The sequence below is a fragment of the Periplaneta americana genome, chromosome 7 (genome assembly GCF_040183065.1).
Source record: "Periplaneta americana isolate PAMFEO1 chromosome 7, P.americana_PAMFEO1_priV1, whole genome shotgun sequence".
NCBI classification, from domain to species: domain Eukaryota; kingdom Metazoa; phylum Arthropoda; class Insecta; order Blattodea; family Blattidae; genus Periplaneta; species Periplaneta americana.
The window spans coordinates 188,382,720-188,400,598 of NC_091123.1; the positions used below are offsets into that span (position 1 = coordinate 188,382,720).

A 17,879-nucleotide genomic window follows, 5' to 3' on the forward strand; every position below is an offset into this window, starting at 1 on the left:
AGGACCAATAAAATAATATCTTTAGTAAATTCAACTTCTTTATAATTAATTAACTAGTGTAAATACCAGGGGCGGCCCGTCCCTATGTGCTACAGTGCTACAGCACAATGATATTTTTTGCTCAAATAAATGTTTGCAATGCCATAGTATTTGATCTGTCATTTGACAATTTCCCGTGGTTATGTTCATGACGCGTTATAGAGTGTTTAGTCTTCGCTCTTCGCTCTTTGGTGCCTCAGGGGGTTCCTTGTGCTACTCAAAACTTACATGAGAATGTAGACAGTTAATGCGCATGTGCGAAGCTGAAATCACTGCTCTGATTGGCTATTTTTACGCGGGAAAGTGCTGTAGTCAGCTTCAGCACAACACAGCTTGGAGATTGCAAAAGTAAAGCGTAAGGAAAGAATGCTTGTTTGTGGAGGAACTCGAAACTATGTACAATGTATTTGGTAATTCAAATGTTCGACTGCTGCTGCCATCTACCAGGTTTTTGAGGTTCCTCCTGAATCAATCGGCAAGCGACGGAAAATTGAATCCCAGAAAATTGATGCCAAGGAGGTATGTAACCGTGTAATTCAGGAAACTACTCATCGTTTCCAATCTTTAAGCTACCTAGACGCAACAAAATTGTTAAACAGCGAATTTTTTGACAATTTTTTGCATAATTTTCCTGAACGCGAACTTGAAGTTGCTGTCAACAGCTATACTGTACTGAACAAAAGAATGTTAAAGACACAACTTGGAGTTCTATACGGAAGATCCGACTTCAGAAATATAGATGGCTGTTCAATTGTTACAAAACATAGTCTCCAACAATTCACGGGATCCATTCTGTGAAGTAACGAAGTTGTTAAACATTTTGGTTACAACGCCAATGACCACTGCTGAGCCAGAAAGATGTTTTTCTTGCTTGAAACGCATAAAAACATTTTTAAGGAACACTATGTCCCAGGATCGCCTCACTGCTCTTGCAATACTGTCAATAGAAAAGAGTATGATGTCCAGGATGGAGGGTTTTAACGTTTAACACCAGGGTAATTGACAAGTTCTTCAGTAGGAAGGAACTCCATATTTCGTCACTAGGCGAGTCTCAAATTAAGATAAATGCATATAAGTGTATACAGTAGGCCGATATAGAGATTGTAGCACACTCATTATTTTGACCACCAGCCGCTACTGGTAAATACCGGTTTGTATGTAATACATAACTGCAAATTGACATGTTTCAACACTTACAAATCCAACATATAGTTCAATAAAACATCTTCCTTCAGTTGTTTTATCCACTTTGATTATGTAATGTGGACTTTACTTCACTAATAAAATGTTGTAAACACATTCATTACAAACTAGTTAAATAACGATACTTATATTACGCAACTAGTTACGTAATGATACTGCTATTACAAAGGCATTACTGGTTGCGTAATGTGAACCACACATAAAATAAAATAAAATGGAATTGAATGTATTTATTGTAAACATTAATTCTAAACATTTCTACATTTTTCTTGGGACACTAATCTTCAATTTTTTTATATTCCACTGTCCACATCTGTCAAGTAATGGTCAGCGCGTCTGGCCGTGAAACCTGGTGGCCCGGGTTCGAATCCCGGTCGGGACAAGTTACCTGGTTGAAGTTTTTCCCGGAGTTTTCCCTCAACCCAATACGAGCAAATGCTGGGTAACTTTCGGTGCTGGACCCCGGACTCATTTCACCGGCATTATCACCTTCATTTCTTTCATAACCTAGATGTTGATACAGCGTCGTAAAATAACCCAATAAAATAAAATAAAAATTTATATTCCACTTCATATCTTACGCGGGATTTCGATGGTACTGTCGATCTGGTTGGCGAGTTGGTATAGCGCTGGCCTTCTATGCCCAAGGTTGCGGGTTCGATCCCGGACAAGGTCGATGGCATTTAAGTGTGCTTAAATGCGATAGACTCATGTCAGTAGGTTTACTGGCATGTAAAAGAACTTCTAAGGGACAAAATTCCGGCACATCCGGCGACGCTGATATAACCTCTGCAGTTGCGAGCGTCGTTAAATAAAACATAACATTTGAAACATAACATCGATGGTACTAAACATTCAGTTGCAGAATTTGCAGCATTTTCAATATCTGAATCCTCGTTTGAACTCATTTCAACAATGTTTATTTATTTCTCCGAGTAATGATGTTCTTCTGTTATAAACAAAAACCTATCGTGTTCAAAACTAATGAAACAAACATAAACGAATAGTCTCTCGCAGGAAGAAATTAATAATAATACAATCTCCTCTCCACAAAAGACATGTTCAAAACTAATAAAAATAATACAATTAGGCCACTTTTATTAAAAAAATAATATTTTATCAAAGTGGATAAAATGTTGTATGATAAACCCATAACTTCATATTACAATAGTCATATCGTAAATGCTATTATGAAGCGATTAATTCGGAGTGTTATGCGAACAAAATTTTGCGACAGTTTTCAAAATTATTCACGGAACAAGAAAAGAATTACGAATCTTTCAGCAAGATGGCACAATTCCTTCACACATTGATGGAGCTGTTTGTGAAGTTATAAATTGTGAAAGCTCTCAAGAATAAACTAACACGACTAGTAGTGTCAGTGAGGATCAGCTCCAGGGAATTTTCTTCGTAGAATTGCTTACGTCGCTGCAATATGTGTGTAAAACATATTGACAGACGTTTTGAAAAACTGATCTGAAATTCAGATAATATTCTCTACACTTCCTTCAATAAATAATGCAATATTTACACGAGTGACCGATCGAGAGGCGGCAGACTTGTCACACTTTGCTTCCATTGTCCATTGTCGACAGCGTCACTATTGTAGTCTTTGGGTTGCTTTCTTCACTCAGTTTGTTTTTATTTTTACACGCGAAGTATCTGTTAACTTTTCTCCTCAGTTTGCCGCACACGATGTACAGGGCGATGGGGCTGAAGCAGGCATTTCCAAACAGTAGCGTGTAAGTGATGAGAAATGAAACGTAATACACTGAAGGACTGATGTCGAGGGCCGTCCAGGTGCCGATGACTTCAAACATGCAGTACGGGCCGTAGCTGATCACGAAGACGATGCTTAGAGCTATTAAAATTTTAGAACTCACGATTCGAGCGCGCTTCATTCTTTCCATCCCCACAGCTTCACCGGGAATCGTCTTCACACTCTTCTTCAGCTTCTTGGAAGACAGCATCGAGAATATGCTGACAGCGAGTACAGGCACCACACACAGTGCTACAGCGTCGACCATTGTAACCACTTTCAACATAGTTTTGTGTGCCTCCAGAGAAAATCCAAAACAGTTGTTTTTATAGATTCCTGCATGAATAGAGTGAGGTATGGCGATCAGTGATGAGGTTATCCAGACGGAGGAAACAATTAGGATTGATTTCATGGTCTTCGTTAGCCTTAATGTATATTTATTATATCCTACGAACCTCGTAAAAGCGAAATACCTCTGGACACTGATGACGACGACGGAATAGACACAAACCCCTGTGCACAGTCTCCGGAAGAAGCGGTAGCACTTGCAGAGGCCTACTCCCAGAGTCCAAGACGTTGATGAGGAGTAGGAATAGAACACAGGGATGTTGATGAGCAGGTTGAGCAGGTCTCCCACCATGAGGTTGATCAGCATGATGTTGGGCGACGTGCGCATGTCTTTGTGCCTGAGGAAGATCAGCAGCAGTACTCCGTTACTCACGAATCCGACCACGAAGATGATTCCTTGGAGCACTGGTTGAATGTAGTCCTGTAACAGCAGCCTAAACTCGATCTCCTCGAATCGCATCAGTTCTTTCTCTTTCTTTTCTAAGTCGGCTTCCCACGCTGTGATGTTCAGCTCGTTTCTCATCTCGTGCATCACTTCGAAGAAGATAACGTTCGGCGACTTCATAGTTTCGACGAAGTTCCGTTGCAGACGCGTGAGTTCTCCCATCTCTCTAATGAGCGCCCTGATATCAGACAGTTTTTTGCTCTTCTTGTATTGACTTCTGAGTTTGTTGACGTGCTCCGTGTTCAGGTAGAATTTCATGTAGTCCATTGTCGCTCTCTCGAACATCTGTATGACGACTGTTCTATTGATCTCGATCTGGTGTTGTTTGCCCACGTTCTTAGCTGTGCAGTTTTGTTTCTGTGTCGTACAGTCTGCACTTTCTTGTACGCGGTTATGGTACTCTCGACTAGCGTTAATGACCATCTCTCGAGAAGTTTCGTTGGGTTTATTCAGAAACCCAACAATCAGTAATTTTCTGAGGTTTTTATTGACCATATCTTTAAATGATTTTGATCCAGCCTTCTTGTTTTCTGTGGGCTTGTTGATATTTGGGAGATAGTTGATGAGTGTTTTGTTATCTTTGAACATTGCTGTACTACTGAAAGCGGTGCTGTTGTGTTGCATGTTTGTGTTAGATGCTGCGGGTTTCGTTGTGGTTTTGTTGCTTTTCCCCCATTCCGAAACCTCAGCACAGCTTGTAACAACGAAGAGTTGCAGCAACATCAAGCAGATGGCCTGTGAACAATTTGGCAGGGGAATTAAGAGTTATTCCTCTGAAGTAGAATCATGTAACTAATTTACTAGAACACAGTGTAAGACTGACTAGTATTAAAGGAGAGGCTGTTTAATAAGCCTGGTGTGCATCACGATAAATTTGTCATTTAAAATTTTTAGTCACCAAGATTTTCAATGTCGCTCTTACTAAATATCGTCACAAATTATGTACTTTTAACGCAAGATAAGTCTGCAGCATTATTTATAATAGTAATGTTATAGATCTGAAAGTTTACTGGAAGTGGGATGGGCCCTTATTCCATTCAGTCACTCAATTAATAGGAAAACTTATTTTCTCAAATAGTAATAGATTATAAATCATAAGATAACTAATAGAAATATAGGGTAGAGTAGCATAAATCGCACCCCTTCCTAAATGGCACCACTGCTAGTTTAAAACAAGTTACTGTAGTAGTGTGGCATCTAGTGGTGTTGTTACAATCTACCATATGAACTTCCACCATGTCACTTGATTTCTGCCACTTCTTTGTGTCAGCAGCGTGGTGATAGAGTATTTAATATAATCGCTCAGGTGGATGTATATTTAGCTAACATTTTTTAACTAAATAACGGATTTGTATGCAAAGGAATCCATAATCTTAAGATGTTATAGGTTAAAAGAAATATTAAAGAACATTTAACTTAGTACGATTTTCGAACATGTGGTGATTATAGGCTAGAATGAAGGAAATAATAACTTATGACGTATTTTCTCAATTCGCACCACTTCGTAGGTGCCTAATTCGCACTGGTGCGATATGAGCAGCTGTAGCAATTCTAACCGCACAAAACAAGCCCCTAAAAATTTTAACTGAACTAGGAATACATCAGGTGGGTGCAATATCAAGTGAAAAGGGCGTTAATACAACAAGTGTGTGTTGTACAAGCGCACCAGGTATTTTGTGCCACCTATGCAAATTTTTAAACGTCAAACAGTGCATCCTACATTATCAGCTGGTGTTCTTCCAGGATCGTTATTTGTTTGCTCTGATTCAGGTTACATCAACAGTGAACTATTTGTCGAAAAGCTCAAACATTTTATTTACCACTCAAACCTCCCATAGAAAAAAATGCTGCTTCTGTATGTCCACCTATACGAACCATTCCAAAAATTTAGACGCTAGATTATCTCGGGAAAATGATGTGCTCCTATTTCAGCTTCCTCGTCATAATACTCAGAGTCCCAGCATTTAGATGCTCCTATCTTCAAACAATTTCAGACAGCTATATCATGAAGCAGTTCTTAGGTGGCTTCGAGATAATCGTGGAGAAAAGGTGACGCAGTTTACAGTCTAAACTGCCTGGTGAAGCACATGGCAAATGTATAACAATAAAAAACGCATTCAGGAAGTTTAAATGTTAGGTAATATATGCTCTATTTTTTCAATTTCATTTGAAGATGCGTTACTCTCTTTCATTAATTTCAATAAACTTGTAATTTGCATTTATTACATTATTCATATTAAATACTGTTCAATATGTTCAATATTAAAAGCTTTCCTTCATCCTGTTCCCTGCAGTTAAAGAGGTGCGATTTAAGAAACCGCAGGTGCTATTTAGGAAACTAGTTGCCTAAATGGCACCACTGACAAGTGTTTCGAAAAGTCATTCTGCTTCAAAAATATTAAATCAAATTCAAGGATTCTTTTTTTACATGAAAGGTAAATGTTCTGGGAATGTATTTCTGTAAAGGAATGCAGAAAATAAAAATTGTATTGTTCAATAAAAATTATAAATGCTAAAGTGGTGCGATATATGTAACCTTAACCTAATATGGCACACAATGACAGATTACAACCCAAAATATAATTTATAGAAACCTAGTATTTTATTTAGTATTTATTTATTTAACCTGGTAGAGATAAGGCCGTCAGGCCTTCTCTGCCCCTCTACCAGGAGATTACAACTATAATATGAAGAATAAAATTACAATTAGTATTAAATTTACAATTACAATTACAATAAAATCAAAGTACGAAAAGATTATCTGAATAATTAAAGCTAGATAATTTATCATAGAAAAACAAAGAATATTTTATATTTACTGAATTACAAATTAAATCTAGAATAACAAAATCCTATAGTGAGGAAATTACTGAATATTGAAATATTTTGTGATAGATTAAGGAAACTATTTACAAGAAATCAATTACTGACCAAGTGCCTAGTAAGTTTTCGTTTGAATTCAATTTTATTTCGACAGTCCCTGATGCTAGCAGGTAGCGAATTCCAGAGTCTTGGCAGGGCTATTGTGAAAGAAGATGAGTATGAGGAGGTGCGATGGGATGGTATTGTCCCAAATAATAATAGCAGTAATAATAATAATAATAATAATAATAATAATAATAATAATAATAATATATTATATATCAACGAATAATAATTATTGTTGAGATATGTTTATTAATATCTTTTGATTTGTATTCGATTTGTTTAAATATCTTAAAGAAATCCTTAGGTATTTTACATAATCATTTATATAATGTTTAATTTTTAAACTTTCTAAATTGCATATTGTACTATGATTGCTACCTATAGTATTCATTTCTCTCTATTCCATATATGTATATTTTTTAAGTTGTTTTCCGGACCTATATGATCATCTGTTATGACAGACGGATTGTTAATTAAATTCATTGAGATATCATGTTTCTATTAATTATCTTTGGTTTTGTAAGTAATTACCGGTAATTATTTTTTATTATTATATTCTTGCTTATGAACTTTCTATTTGTAATATGTTATTTTTTTCAAGTATTATGTTAATGGTTATTAATTTTTATATATTAAATATAATATTATAGATTATATGTCTCTATTTTGATTTGTAACTTATTATTATTATTATTATTATTATTATTATTATTATTATTATTATTATTTCCTTCATTATCATATTTTAGTTTGCAATCCATTATTATTTTATACGTAGTATATTTCTTCATAACATTTTTTCTCTTTTCTAATATTGTTTTATCACTTTTATTCATTAATACGCAATGCATGCTGGATATTAAGTTATTTTTATATTTGTATATTCTATAACATAGCATTTGTATAGTTTATTAAGTTTCCCTATTCAAAAGCATGTATCCTACTGTTCTACTGAAATATTTTGTTTCTACTGTTGTCGCTCTGCTTCTGAATGGAGAGCGACAAGAACTTTAACTTCCTGAAGCCTCGAAATCACGACGGCTCCATATTTCGCACAAGTATAATGATAAACTAAAATTTATACTACTCAGAAATTAAAATTTCAAGAATAATCCAGCTGTGCCTGACAATTGCCTGAAGCTACGTACCTTCGTGAGAGTCATTTTAAAGCTTGGTCTGTCCTCGAGATGATTTTAAGACTCGTCTTCCTTAAATCTTTCATTAGAGTACTGTGCAAGAAATAAGATTTAATGCTTCCCTGAATTGCACTGTACTGTGATAAGGAAAACCACAACGTGCGTTTGGAACAGCATGTCGTTCCTATTTCCTTTATAAAACAATCCGTTTTTGTGGTTTTCATAGTCCATTAGAAAGAAGTGGCACATCCTGTATGAAATTTCCACTAACTCTGAAATAAGTAAACATTTTTAACCGTTAGTCATACTCATAACAATGAGCAAATAATTTATTTCACTGCTTGAGGAAATGTTGTGGAACATATTAATACGGTATTGTTCAGCATACAGAGTGGACGGACGAAACTCTTCTGCGTGTATACCTGCAGGTGTACACAACTCCCAGACAGTGGGTAGGATAATAATCAGAAATCCTACTGAATGCTTTTCAGTCACGAAGATATAGGGAACATGACTCAGAACGGTTCCTAACGGTCACCAGATAACACAGATAGTCCTCGAGCACCAGCAAGAAGCTAACTGTGTGCAGGGCCGCCGACAGAATTTATGGGCCCCTATGCAATACTGTACTCGGACCCCCGTTGAAAAAAGTAACAATACAAGTTACCAGTTGTTCTAACCATAACAATTATTTGCAAAATAAATAAAAGATAACCCCATACACAGATACGAACTTAAAAATATACACTTTTATTACGTTGAAAACGTTTAGCAAAACTTCACATTAGCACAATATATTATATTCATAAAACATTATTCTTAAACACCTGTAATTTGTAACTTGCAGTCCAACATCAACAAACAACTCTCCTTGACTTCACTGATGCAAAATCATCAATTATGTCATCAAAATTTAAAGACCTAGCAAGATCGTTCTCCAGACTAAGGAGCCAAGGTTACTCAGTTGTTCTTGACACATTGTTTATCTGAATACATTTTTTTTGTCCATTTTGCTGAAGGATCTTTCAGCATCAGCAACTGTCACAGGAATTGTATAGAATATTGTAATAGTTATACAAATAGTTGGAAATAAACTGTCCAGTTTTAATTCCCTCAGACTATTTAGGAGATTCATAGGTTTCAGTGGGTTGGCCCTAAATTAGAGGCATGAATTGATTTTAAATATTTCGGCTCATCACTGATCTCTTTGTTAATGTCTCCATAATATTTTTCACGCAGTCTAGCACCCATATTAATATCTTTCAATTTTTTCTGCCTCTCCTTGTGCTTCTCAGCCCCCGACTTATGCCTGTACTTGTCCATTGTGCAGTTAAACTATAACCGGTAACACTAATGAACAGAATTTACTAGACAAACGACAACGAAAAGACGAAAGTTTTGACACGAAACATACAATGTACTCAAAAGGAAACGTATCCTGCGACTTCGGTTTGGGAGACTGCACTAGCATACAGTAACTGCGGTGGGCCATCGGAGGTTGGTAGTTAAAAAGGACAAGCCAATAAATACGTAATTGAACGTGTTCAGTACAAGCGACGGGAACATAGTTCAGGCAAATGCCGGGGCCCTCAATTGTTGTGTCGGTGAACGTTAATGCGGGAAACCGATATTCTATTATATAGGCTAAAAATAAAATATTTACATATGAAGTGGTTATTTGTATTAATTCTACTATTGTTGAGTTAATATGTCAAATTTATGTAAGAAATGTTCTTACAAAATTGTATAGTACCCGTATGTATCTACGAATAATTGATCATGATATTAAAAAGTAATCAGACTCACTTAATCTGACGGGCCCTTATTGCTTACGGGCCCGTATGCATTCGCCCCCTTTGCCCCCCCCCTTCTCGGCGGCCCTGACTGTATGGCCTCCAACTATAATGAACATTTTCGGTCGCGAGAAAGAGTCCCCGTAGAGTGTCCTTCATCCAGCATCAGGAACAGCGGATGCACCTCTAGCACACGTGTTTGTTTAGCTTACTTCTCATGGAAATTGCGTCTCTTGCGAAATCTCAATATTCTCCGAATTATTTGTTACACTTATTATTTCCTCCTATTTACTGTAATTTTTATTGTTATTTTCCGACTTCGATACAATGAATCATTTTCAGAAACTTAAAATTATAAACAATAAATGTGCCTACATGAGTAATGACATTTCGTTTCCTCTCAACAAGATTCTCTGATTCTTTGTCTCTGTCTCTGCCTCGGTCTCTCTCTGTCGCTCTGCCTACACAAAGCGTTTCAGATCTAATGTCAAGGGCTCATTCCTGTCCATCAACGACCAAATCCAAATTGTAATAGCTTCAAAGATATTTGCGAGAAATGGTACAACTTCTCGCGGTTCCAAGCACTTTACGTGGTTGCATATCATGATGAAAGGCAGAAAATCGTTACTAAAACTCGTTTCAGAGCTTTAGTACTTGTGGTACAGCGAAGTCCTCTGTCTACGTACAGCGATTTGTCCACAACTATTTGACTGAAATTCGCTCATATTTACAACTTGTGAAGAAAATTTTCGTATATTTTGAAGCGGTCGGACCTCGTTGGGCGCCAAAATATGCAGCGGTCGTCGGTCGTCGTCGTTGTTGCCCACGACGCCTTTCCTTGCCCTCGGCTGCCAGCTCCGTCGTATATGGAAAGTATCTCAAGGATGGCACGTTGATGTACACTAATTAATTTGGGCGCCAGCCTCCTCGAGATTACTCCGGTAGAGGTATGAGATTCCCAGGTCAGCTGCAAAAACGGTCGGGACATGGGGTTTGGGAGACGTGCTCGTAGGTTGAAATGATGTAGGCGCACACCAGAAGTTGTTGGTAAGAACTATGAAAACGTTTATTATTATTATTATTATTATTATTATTATTATTATTATTATTATTATTATTATTATTATTATTATTAAGTGTTCGTTTCAGGTTAGCAGAAATGCGCGTTCAAGTGTATAATTTACTGTTCTCTCTTCCTACAAGTTGGTATACTAATTTCTGAGTTCACGTAATTATATATTTAGTACTATAAAACACCAGTAATATAACGGAGAGTTGATAACGTGATGACAATTTACTCCTAATGTAATAATAATGATGAGAAAAGAATTCAGACTTATAATAATGATGCAACACACGACTTCTTACTAAACCTACTAAAAATTCTAAGTCCGTAAATTGTTATACTTCTGAGTTAGGTTTGCCGAGAATATGTGGAGTGCGACCTCTCCGTACGCTGTCTATCTGCCTTCTCCCCGTCTGCCAAATCTACCCTCTACTTTCAACCACCAAACATACAATTTCGCCCTCCTATCTATATATCACGTGTCTCTATTAAGAATCCTGATTGGCCATGATTACACTTACGTCACTTAAGACGCGTTCTTCAAAAATTGTTCGTTAACTAGAACATCCCCTTACTTCCGGCGTCCTGACAATTCTCTGACATATACCAGATCATCTCTTTTGGAACCTGACTTGGCGTCATCTTGATGACCACCCGCAGGCAAAGTCCATACATTCCCTCATCAGTCAACTCCACTCCTGGACACATGTTTCCTGTCCGCCTAGCTTCCTTTCGGCCTTCCTGTCCACCTGTTACTTCCGCCTCACATTCTGAAACTTACTTACACGTCCGCGCTTCCTATCCATATAAGAATATTAACACGAAATACTAATCTAATGAAAATCTCCTTATCCTATACGAGGAACCGTCTCAATTTGTATTGCCCCTACTATTATATATTGCCCTTCAAGAATTTCGTTCTTCGTTAGTTGCAAGTCATTACTTGTCTTATTATTTTAATTATTGTACTTGTTCCTGAATCACGTACGTAACTTGTAACCGTAAATCATTGCTTGTAATATCCCTTTATTACTCTTAACTGTTCCATTGTTCATGAATTAAGTATTAATTTGAAAGTGAAAGTCAAACTTTGTTATATTAATTTACTATTGATTATCTTTTTAGGTCGTGTATTTACTCTGAAACGGTTAGACATTCTTGTATATCTTTTGCATTGATTATTCATCAAACATCTCATTAATCTTTAACAGGATCCATTCTTTCATCAAGTTGCATTCTTCTACATAATTCATGTGAATTGTAACTGTGACCATATGTTATAACTTTCATCACCATCATCATCATTGGCGCTACAGCCCTTGGTGGGCCTGGGCCTCCCTTAGTAATTGTCGCCAGCCATCTCTATCTTGTGTAGCAGCCTTCCAATTCTTGCACCCCAACTTTCTGGCATCCTCTTCCACTCCATCAAGTGCGGTCGACCTCGTCTTCTCTGACCTCCCGGATTTGTTATTACAATTTTTTTGCAAGGTTCACTTGGATCCATGCGTATTACATGTCCTGCCCACCTCAATCTGCAAGTTTTAACTGTATTGATTATATTTGGCTCTCCTAGAAGTCTATATAATTCATAGTCGCATCTCCTCCTCCAGAGAGCTTCCTTAAATGTTGGACCATAGATCCTTCGCAGAATCTTTCTTTCGAAAATCTCCAATCTTTTTTCATCGTTTTTGGAGATTGACCACGTTTCTGCCGCATATGTCAAAACTGGTCTCACTAATGTTTTGTAAAGAATAACTTTTACTTTCCTGGATACAGCATGCGAACTAAAGTGATATTTCAAGCCGAAATATGCTCTGTTTGCTTTCATTAATATTATAACTTTACTATTGTGTATTGGTTATAAAATATGTATTTTGATGCCAACTATAATCCTAATATACCTCAGGGTGAAATAGGGTTTATTAAATTGGATAATAGAAAAAAGACAATTTTCCAGTTTCCTCTTTGTTGCGTAATACAAGAAATGTGGCAGCACCTAACATGATTCTGAGAGACAAAAATAGTCGCCCTGGTCAGTCTGTCTTGAAGTGCACGTCACCCATGTTATCCCTGCTCTGCTGGAAGCTCACGCTGTTCAGCAGTTAATTGTGCCGAGCCAAGGCTTGTACATACAAAGACATCTCTAAGAAATGTAGCCAATGTTTAGTACATGCAGCAAGAGACGTGGGCAAATCTTTCCATAAATTGTTTTAAATGGAATAGCAAAATGTAAATTGTAATACTAACTATGAAGGAAGTTCTTACATCTCGTTATATTCACGTTTTAATTCAATTTTAATGTAAATAAACTTTTGTTTGTAATAGAAATAGGCTTTTACAATGGCAGGTTTTGTAACATAGACATAAAATATATTTTTTTATAGATTAAAGTTAATTTCAAAATTTGTTTACAACCGACGTGTAATATGGTAAAGAGTGCGGAATATTTATTACAACGATCTACCATGTAACGTTGACAATACTAGTAGTCATAGTTACTGTTTGCTGATGACTTTGGATTAAAGGTTTCTTGCAACACTTCAATAGGTTTAAAACAACAGCTGTATAATTATGTCTTTGTATTGTATTGTATTTATTAACATTCCATGATATGCATACATTGCTTTACAGCTAGAATATGGAACAAGTAAAAAAACTTAATGCTATTATAATGTCTTAATTTATAGTCACAGTCTAGATGAAATATATATAGACGAGATTTACAATATAGTGTACTAGTACAACACAAAGTTTTAGTATCAATTTCATGAAGCGTTATTGAATGTCATGAATTCACCTACAGTATAGAAGGCGTGAGAAATTAAGTACTTCTTTAATTTGGCCCTAAACAATTTTATGTTTTGAGTTTCATTTTTTATATCGATAGGGAGGCTATTAAAAATTTTTACTGCCATATAACGCACTCTTTCTTGATAGCATGATAGACTTGCCGATGGAGTATGAAAGTCATTTTTTGACGTGTATTTATGCTATGAACTGTTGAATTAGTTACAAAGTTTTCACGATTACATACGAGGAAGATTATTAATGAAAAGATATACTGAGAAGCCATGGGCATTATTTGTAGTTTTTTGAAAATAGTCCTACACGATTCCCTAGATTTGGCACCTACTATTATTCTAATTACTCTTTTTTGTAATAGAAATATATTGTTACTATCTGTGGAATTTCCCCAGAATATTATTCCAAAACTCATTACCGAGTGGAAGTATGCAAAGTATATTGTTTTTAAGGTATTGATATTTACTATCATTTGCATACATCTAATAGTAAAACATGCTGAACTTAGTTTGGGGGTAATTTCTTTAATATGATTTTTCCAATTTAACACATTATCGATTTTTAAGCCAAGAAATTTGGTTGTTGTTTCTAATAGGGATCTATTGTTAATTATTGCGCTAGAAATTTGCGAGGTTGAATTTGGACAAGATATTACAGGACCGGTGTTCCTCTAATAACCTATAATTAAATAAGAATAATACTTGTGAAATTTTGTTTTCTGTTGCTAGAGAAAAGACTGATGTTAAGACTTCTTCAAAGTTTCTTGGTATTTGTATTGACTTTAGATTAAGGCGGGGCGTCCATATACAACATATAGCTAAGAAAAGAACTAAGGGCCATATTCATAGACATTCTTGGAGCGGGCTAAATAGCTACTTCCGGTGGATGATCAGCGAACTAACGTTTTTCGTATTCATAAACCAGTGTTAGCGATAGGTCGCGTGCTAAGCAGGGTTTGGGCGGCTAAATTTTAGCCTCCCCAGTAGGATAGTTATAAGGTGGGCTAACTCTGCAACATGGCTCCCTATAAAGTTTATAATGTGGCTTTTCTTCGTCGAATTTGTTAAATGAGACGGAGGAAAATATACATTACAAAATTAATGTATTTAGAATGTCTCATGATGTTCATTTTAGAAACTTACCTGATTCACTACGGAAAATGTGAGATTGATAGTGTTGCTGCGTCCAACCTATATGAAAACGAAAATTATCGCAGTTACCAATTTCAATTGAGACACAATTTCTAACTACAATCCGTTATTATGCTAGATGTAGTGATAAAAATTTAATATCGGAAGGTTCTTCTCAATATTTCCCTCTTATTAAGCATTTTTAGCGTACTGTTTTCTCTGACTTTTGTAATTGTTCTGATATAATTAGGCCTATACATTATGTCGTGATGAAAATTTAATATCGGAAGGTTCTCCTCAATATTTCCCTCTTATTAAATATTTTTTGGCCTACTGATTTCTCTGAGTTTTGTAATTGTTCTGAATTAATTAGGCCTATACATTATGTTGTTGCCTGCGTCATCAATTTTGGGAGCAGTGCATCCTCCACCAGTTGTTTTTAGTTATTTCCTCAACTAAAAGTAAATAAATATATACTGAATGGGAATAATTCATTCTTTGAAATCCGTTATTTCATAATAGTTACGTCTAGGCCTAACCTAAAAATATTACGTATAATATTATAACATTTCTACTTACATTTTGGACATTTTTTTCTTGTGTAATCGAATTACCCGCACGCTTCCATGTATATTTCTTGCTTTTATTACCACAGAAGAAAAAACAAATAGTTTATTGCAGTTTAATATCGCCAATAACCTCACAAATAAACAGAAACGATCCAGATTTGCTTGCATCTGAGCACATGCGCAGTAATATATCCAGCATCGTGTAACATTTTCCAAAGGTAATACGCGGACTAACTTAGCCACTGATTAATCGGCGTCTATGAATCCCGTAAAAGTAATCTGGCTATAACCGGGGCTAGTTTAGCACGCTTGTAGCATGGGCTAGCGAGATGTCTATGAATACGGCCCTAAAGGATTGTTTATGTTACGTAGACTGAGTGTAGCAAAATATTTTACTTAAGTATACTGTGCACAGTTACACAGTTTGATCTCTTATGGTAGCCCGTTATGGGACAATAGTTCATATTGTGATGAAATATTTATTACAAACAAAAATCTCTTAGAATAATGTCAGGAATCTTGTCTAGCTCACTGCAAGCCATTGTTTTTAACATTAGGAGTAATGACTGTCCCAAGTCTTTACATATTTTATATATTTTTAAATGTAAGAAAAGGTAAAGACAATTTTTAATAAATAATACTCATCATAGCCATTTTACCAGTAAAATGAAGGTTTAAGAAATAAATTCTATCATTTTTTTAGTAGCCTATGTCTCAAAAGAATTAATATTTTGTGACAGTTAAATTGTTTAATAGTTTACCTCTGAATGTGCGATGTTTGCCTGATAATGTGTTTAAAAGCACAATGAAGTCTATTTTGGCAAAGGAATGTTTGTATAATGTTAATAATTTTTAATATAAATTTTAATATACTATATGTTTGACTATGCCTGTATACTTTGTGTTTTATGGCAGTAAAGTAATGTTGTTTGGTAATTTATTTAATGGGTTTTATTCTTGCTTATTTATTTGCTTTTAAATTATTTTATATGTAAGTTTTTGCGTGGTTTAGTTATTTTTGTCTTAATGATTATTTAATTTTTATTCATTCGCAGTAATAAATTTTGTAAATTTATGAGAATTTGATTTGGTAATTTGATTTATTATTGGTAAATTTGTGCCAGTATCCGCAGTTATACAATGAATATAAGTGAATCTTTTTGGTTAAAGTAGTTAAAAGTTTTGTTGATGTTATTTTATTGTTTTGGGGTGAAATTTATTATGACTTTATTTTGTTTGAGGCTATAAAATCTTTTGTTTTAAACTAGGATTAGATACCCTATTATTTTGGATATAAATTATTATTTTTAACATTAGTAGTATTAGTTAAGGCCTTGGAACTTAAAGAATTTGGCGGTATTTTAGTCTTTCTAGAGGAATCTGTCCCTTAATCGATAGTCCGCGTTGAACCTTGCCAAGACTAATGTATGTATACAGCCGTTATAATGAAAATCTTTTCAGGATTTAAAAATTTTCTTAATTTAATCTGATTGATTATTTCAGGTCAAGATGCAGTTAATGTTTGGTGGAGATGGATTACATGTATATTTAATATTGGATTATTATTTGAAATTTTATTATGAAATTGGATTTAATTGTAACATTTTGTAGATTGTATTGGTGATTTTGGCTCTAAAATATGTACACATCGCCCGTCGCTCTCATTATTTATTAATTGAGATAAGTCGTAACATAGTGGTTGTACCGGAAGGTGTGGCTGGGATGAAATATTATTAATTTGATGCAGATTAAATCTTTAAGTTAAGAATTTCATTCACACTGTATAATTTTATCGAGCAATTCGGTATAAAATAAACATTTAAAAAATCACGGAGCAAAAAAAAAAAAAAAAAAAAAAAACTGATGCATCAGCTACCAGTGTATAATAAAATTGTCTATTCTCTTTAATAGTAACAAAATAACTACAGATCTCATTTTTTTCTAATTATTAAAATGAATATATATATATATATATATATATATATATATATATATATATATATTTATATATATAATTTGAACTGGTAATGGAAATAACGAGAAAACGGTTGAACGGATTTTAATAACCGACATCTCATTTTGAAGCTTGGAACCCAAAGTTTTTCAGAAAAATAGTAGTTTTCAGTGAAATGTCAATTTTCCTACATCATTTTCCTATTTTCCAAAATCCATCTTTCGTCAGTTTTGAGAACTAATTAATTGCATTTCAGAATAAAACAAAACACACTAAAATAAACAATAGACTATTACACGAAGGCCATGACCTACAGGATTGCTGACATACTTAGACTTCAGATGGGTCAGATTCCTTCACATCATAATGCCAATATGTCGATCTTCATTTGTGTAATTTTTTGATAACGTATAAAAATAATTTACAAGTCTGATTCTTTGGTCTGTAGTTTTCCGAGTACAGCTGTGTATTCGATATTAAGAACTACAAAACTTAAGAATGTTTAGTGACATTATTACCATTAAAATGAAATATTATTATAGTTAATGCAACACATAATGCTATACTGATGATATGAAATCTTTTGGGGCCTTAAGTAAGTAGACGCATAGAAAGAAGATTTTATATTAGATCTTCATTTCTATAAAATACTGAAAACTATAAAACTTACGTAACAGCGTGGTCGATCGACGGATGTTGCGTCAACA

At 35.0% G+C, this 17,879-nt stretch overlaps 1 protein-coding gene across 1 annotated transcript; it reads right to left on the minus strand.

The window, feature by feature from the left end:
* Positions 1-2,671: 2,671 nt before the first annotated feature.
* On the minus strand, positions 2,672-8,001 carry LOC138702633 (phe13-bombesin receptor-like). Its single transcript, XM_069829955.1, has 2 exons — positions 7,871-8,001; positions 2,672-4,529 (listed from the first exon to the last, which is right to left on the minus strand). The coding sequence occupies exons 1-2, from the start codon at positions 7,883-7,885 to the stop codon at positions 2,805-2,807; spliced, it is 1,740 nt and encodes a 579-aa protein (XP_069686056.1). The 5' UTR covers positions 7,886-8,001; the 3' UTR covers positions 2,672-2,804.
* Between the last annotated feature and the right edge of the window lie 9,878 nt (positions 8,002-17,879).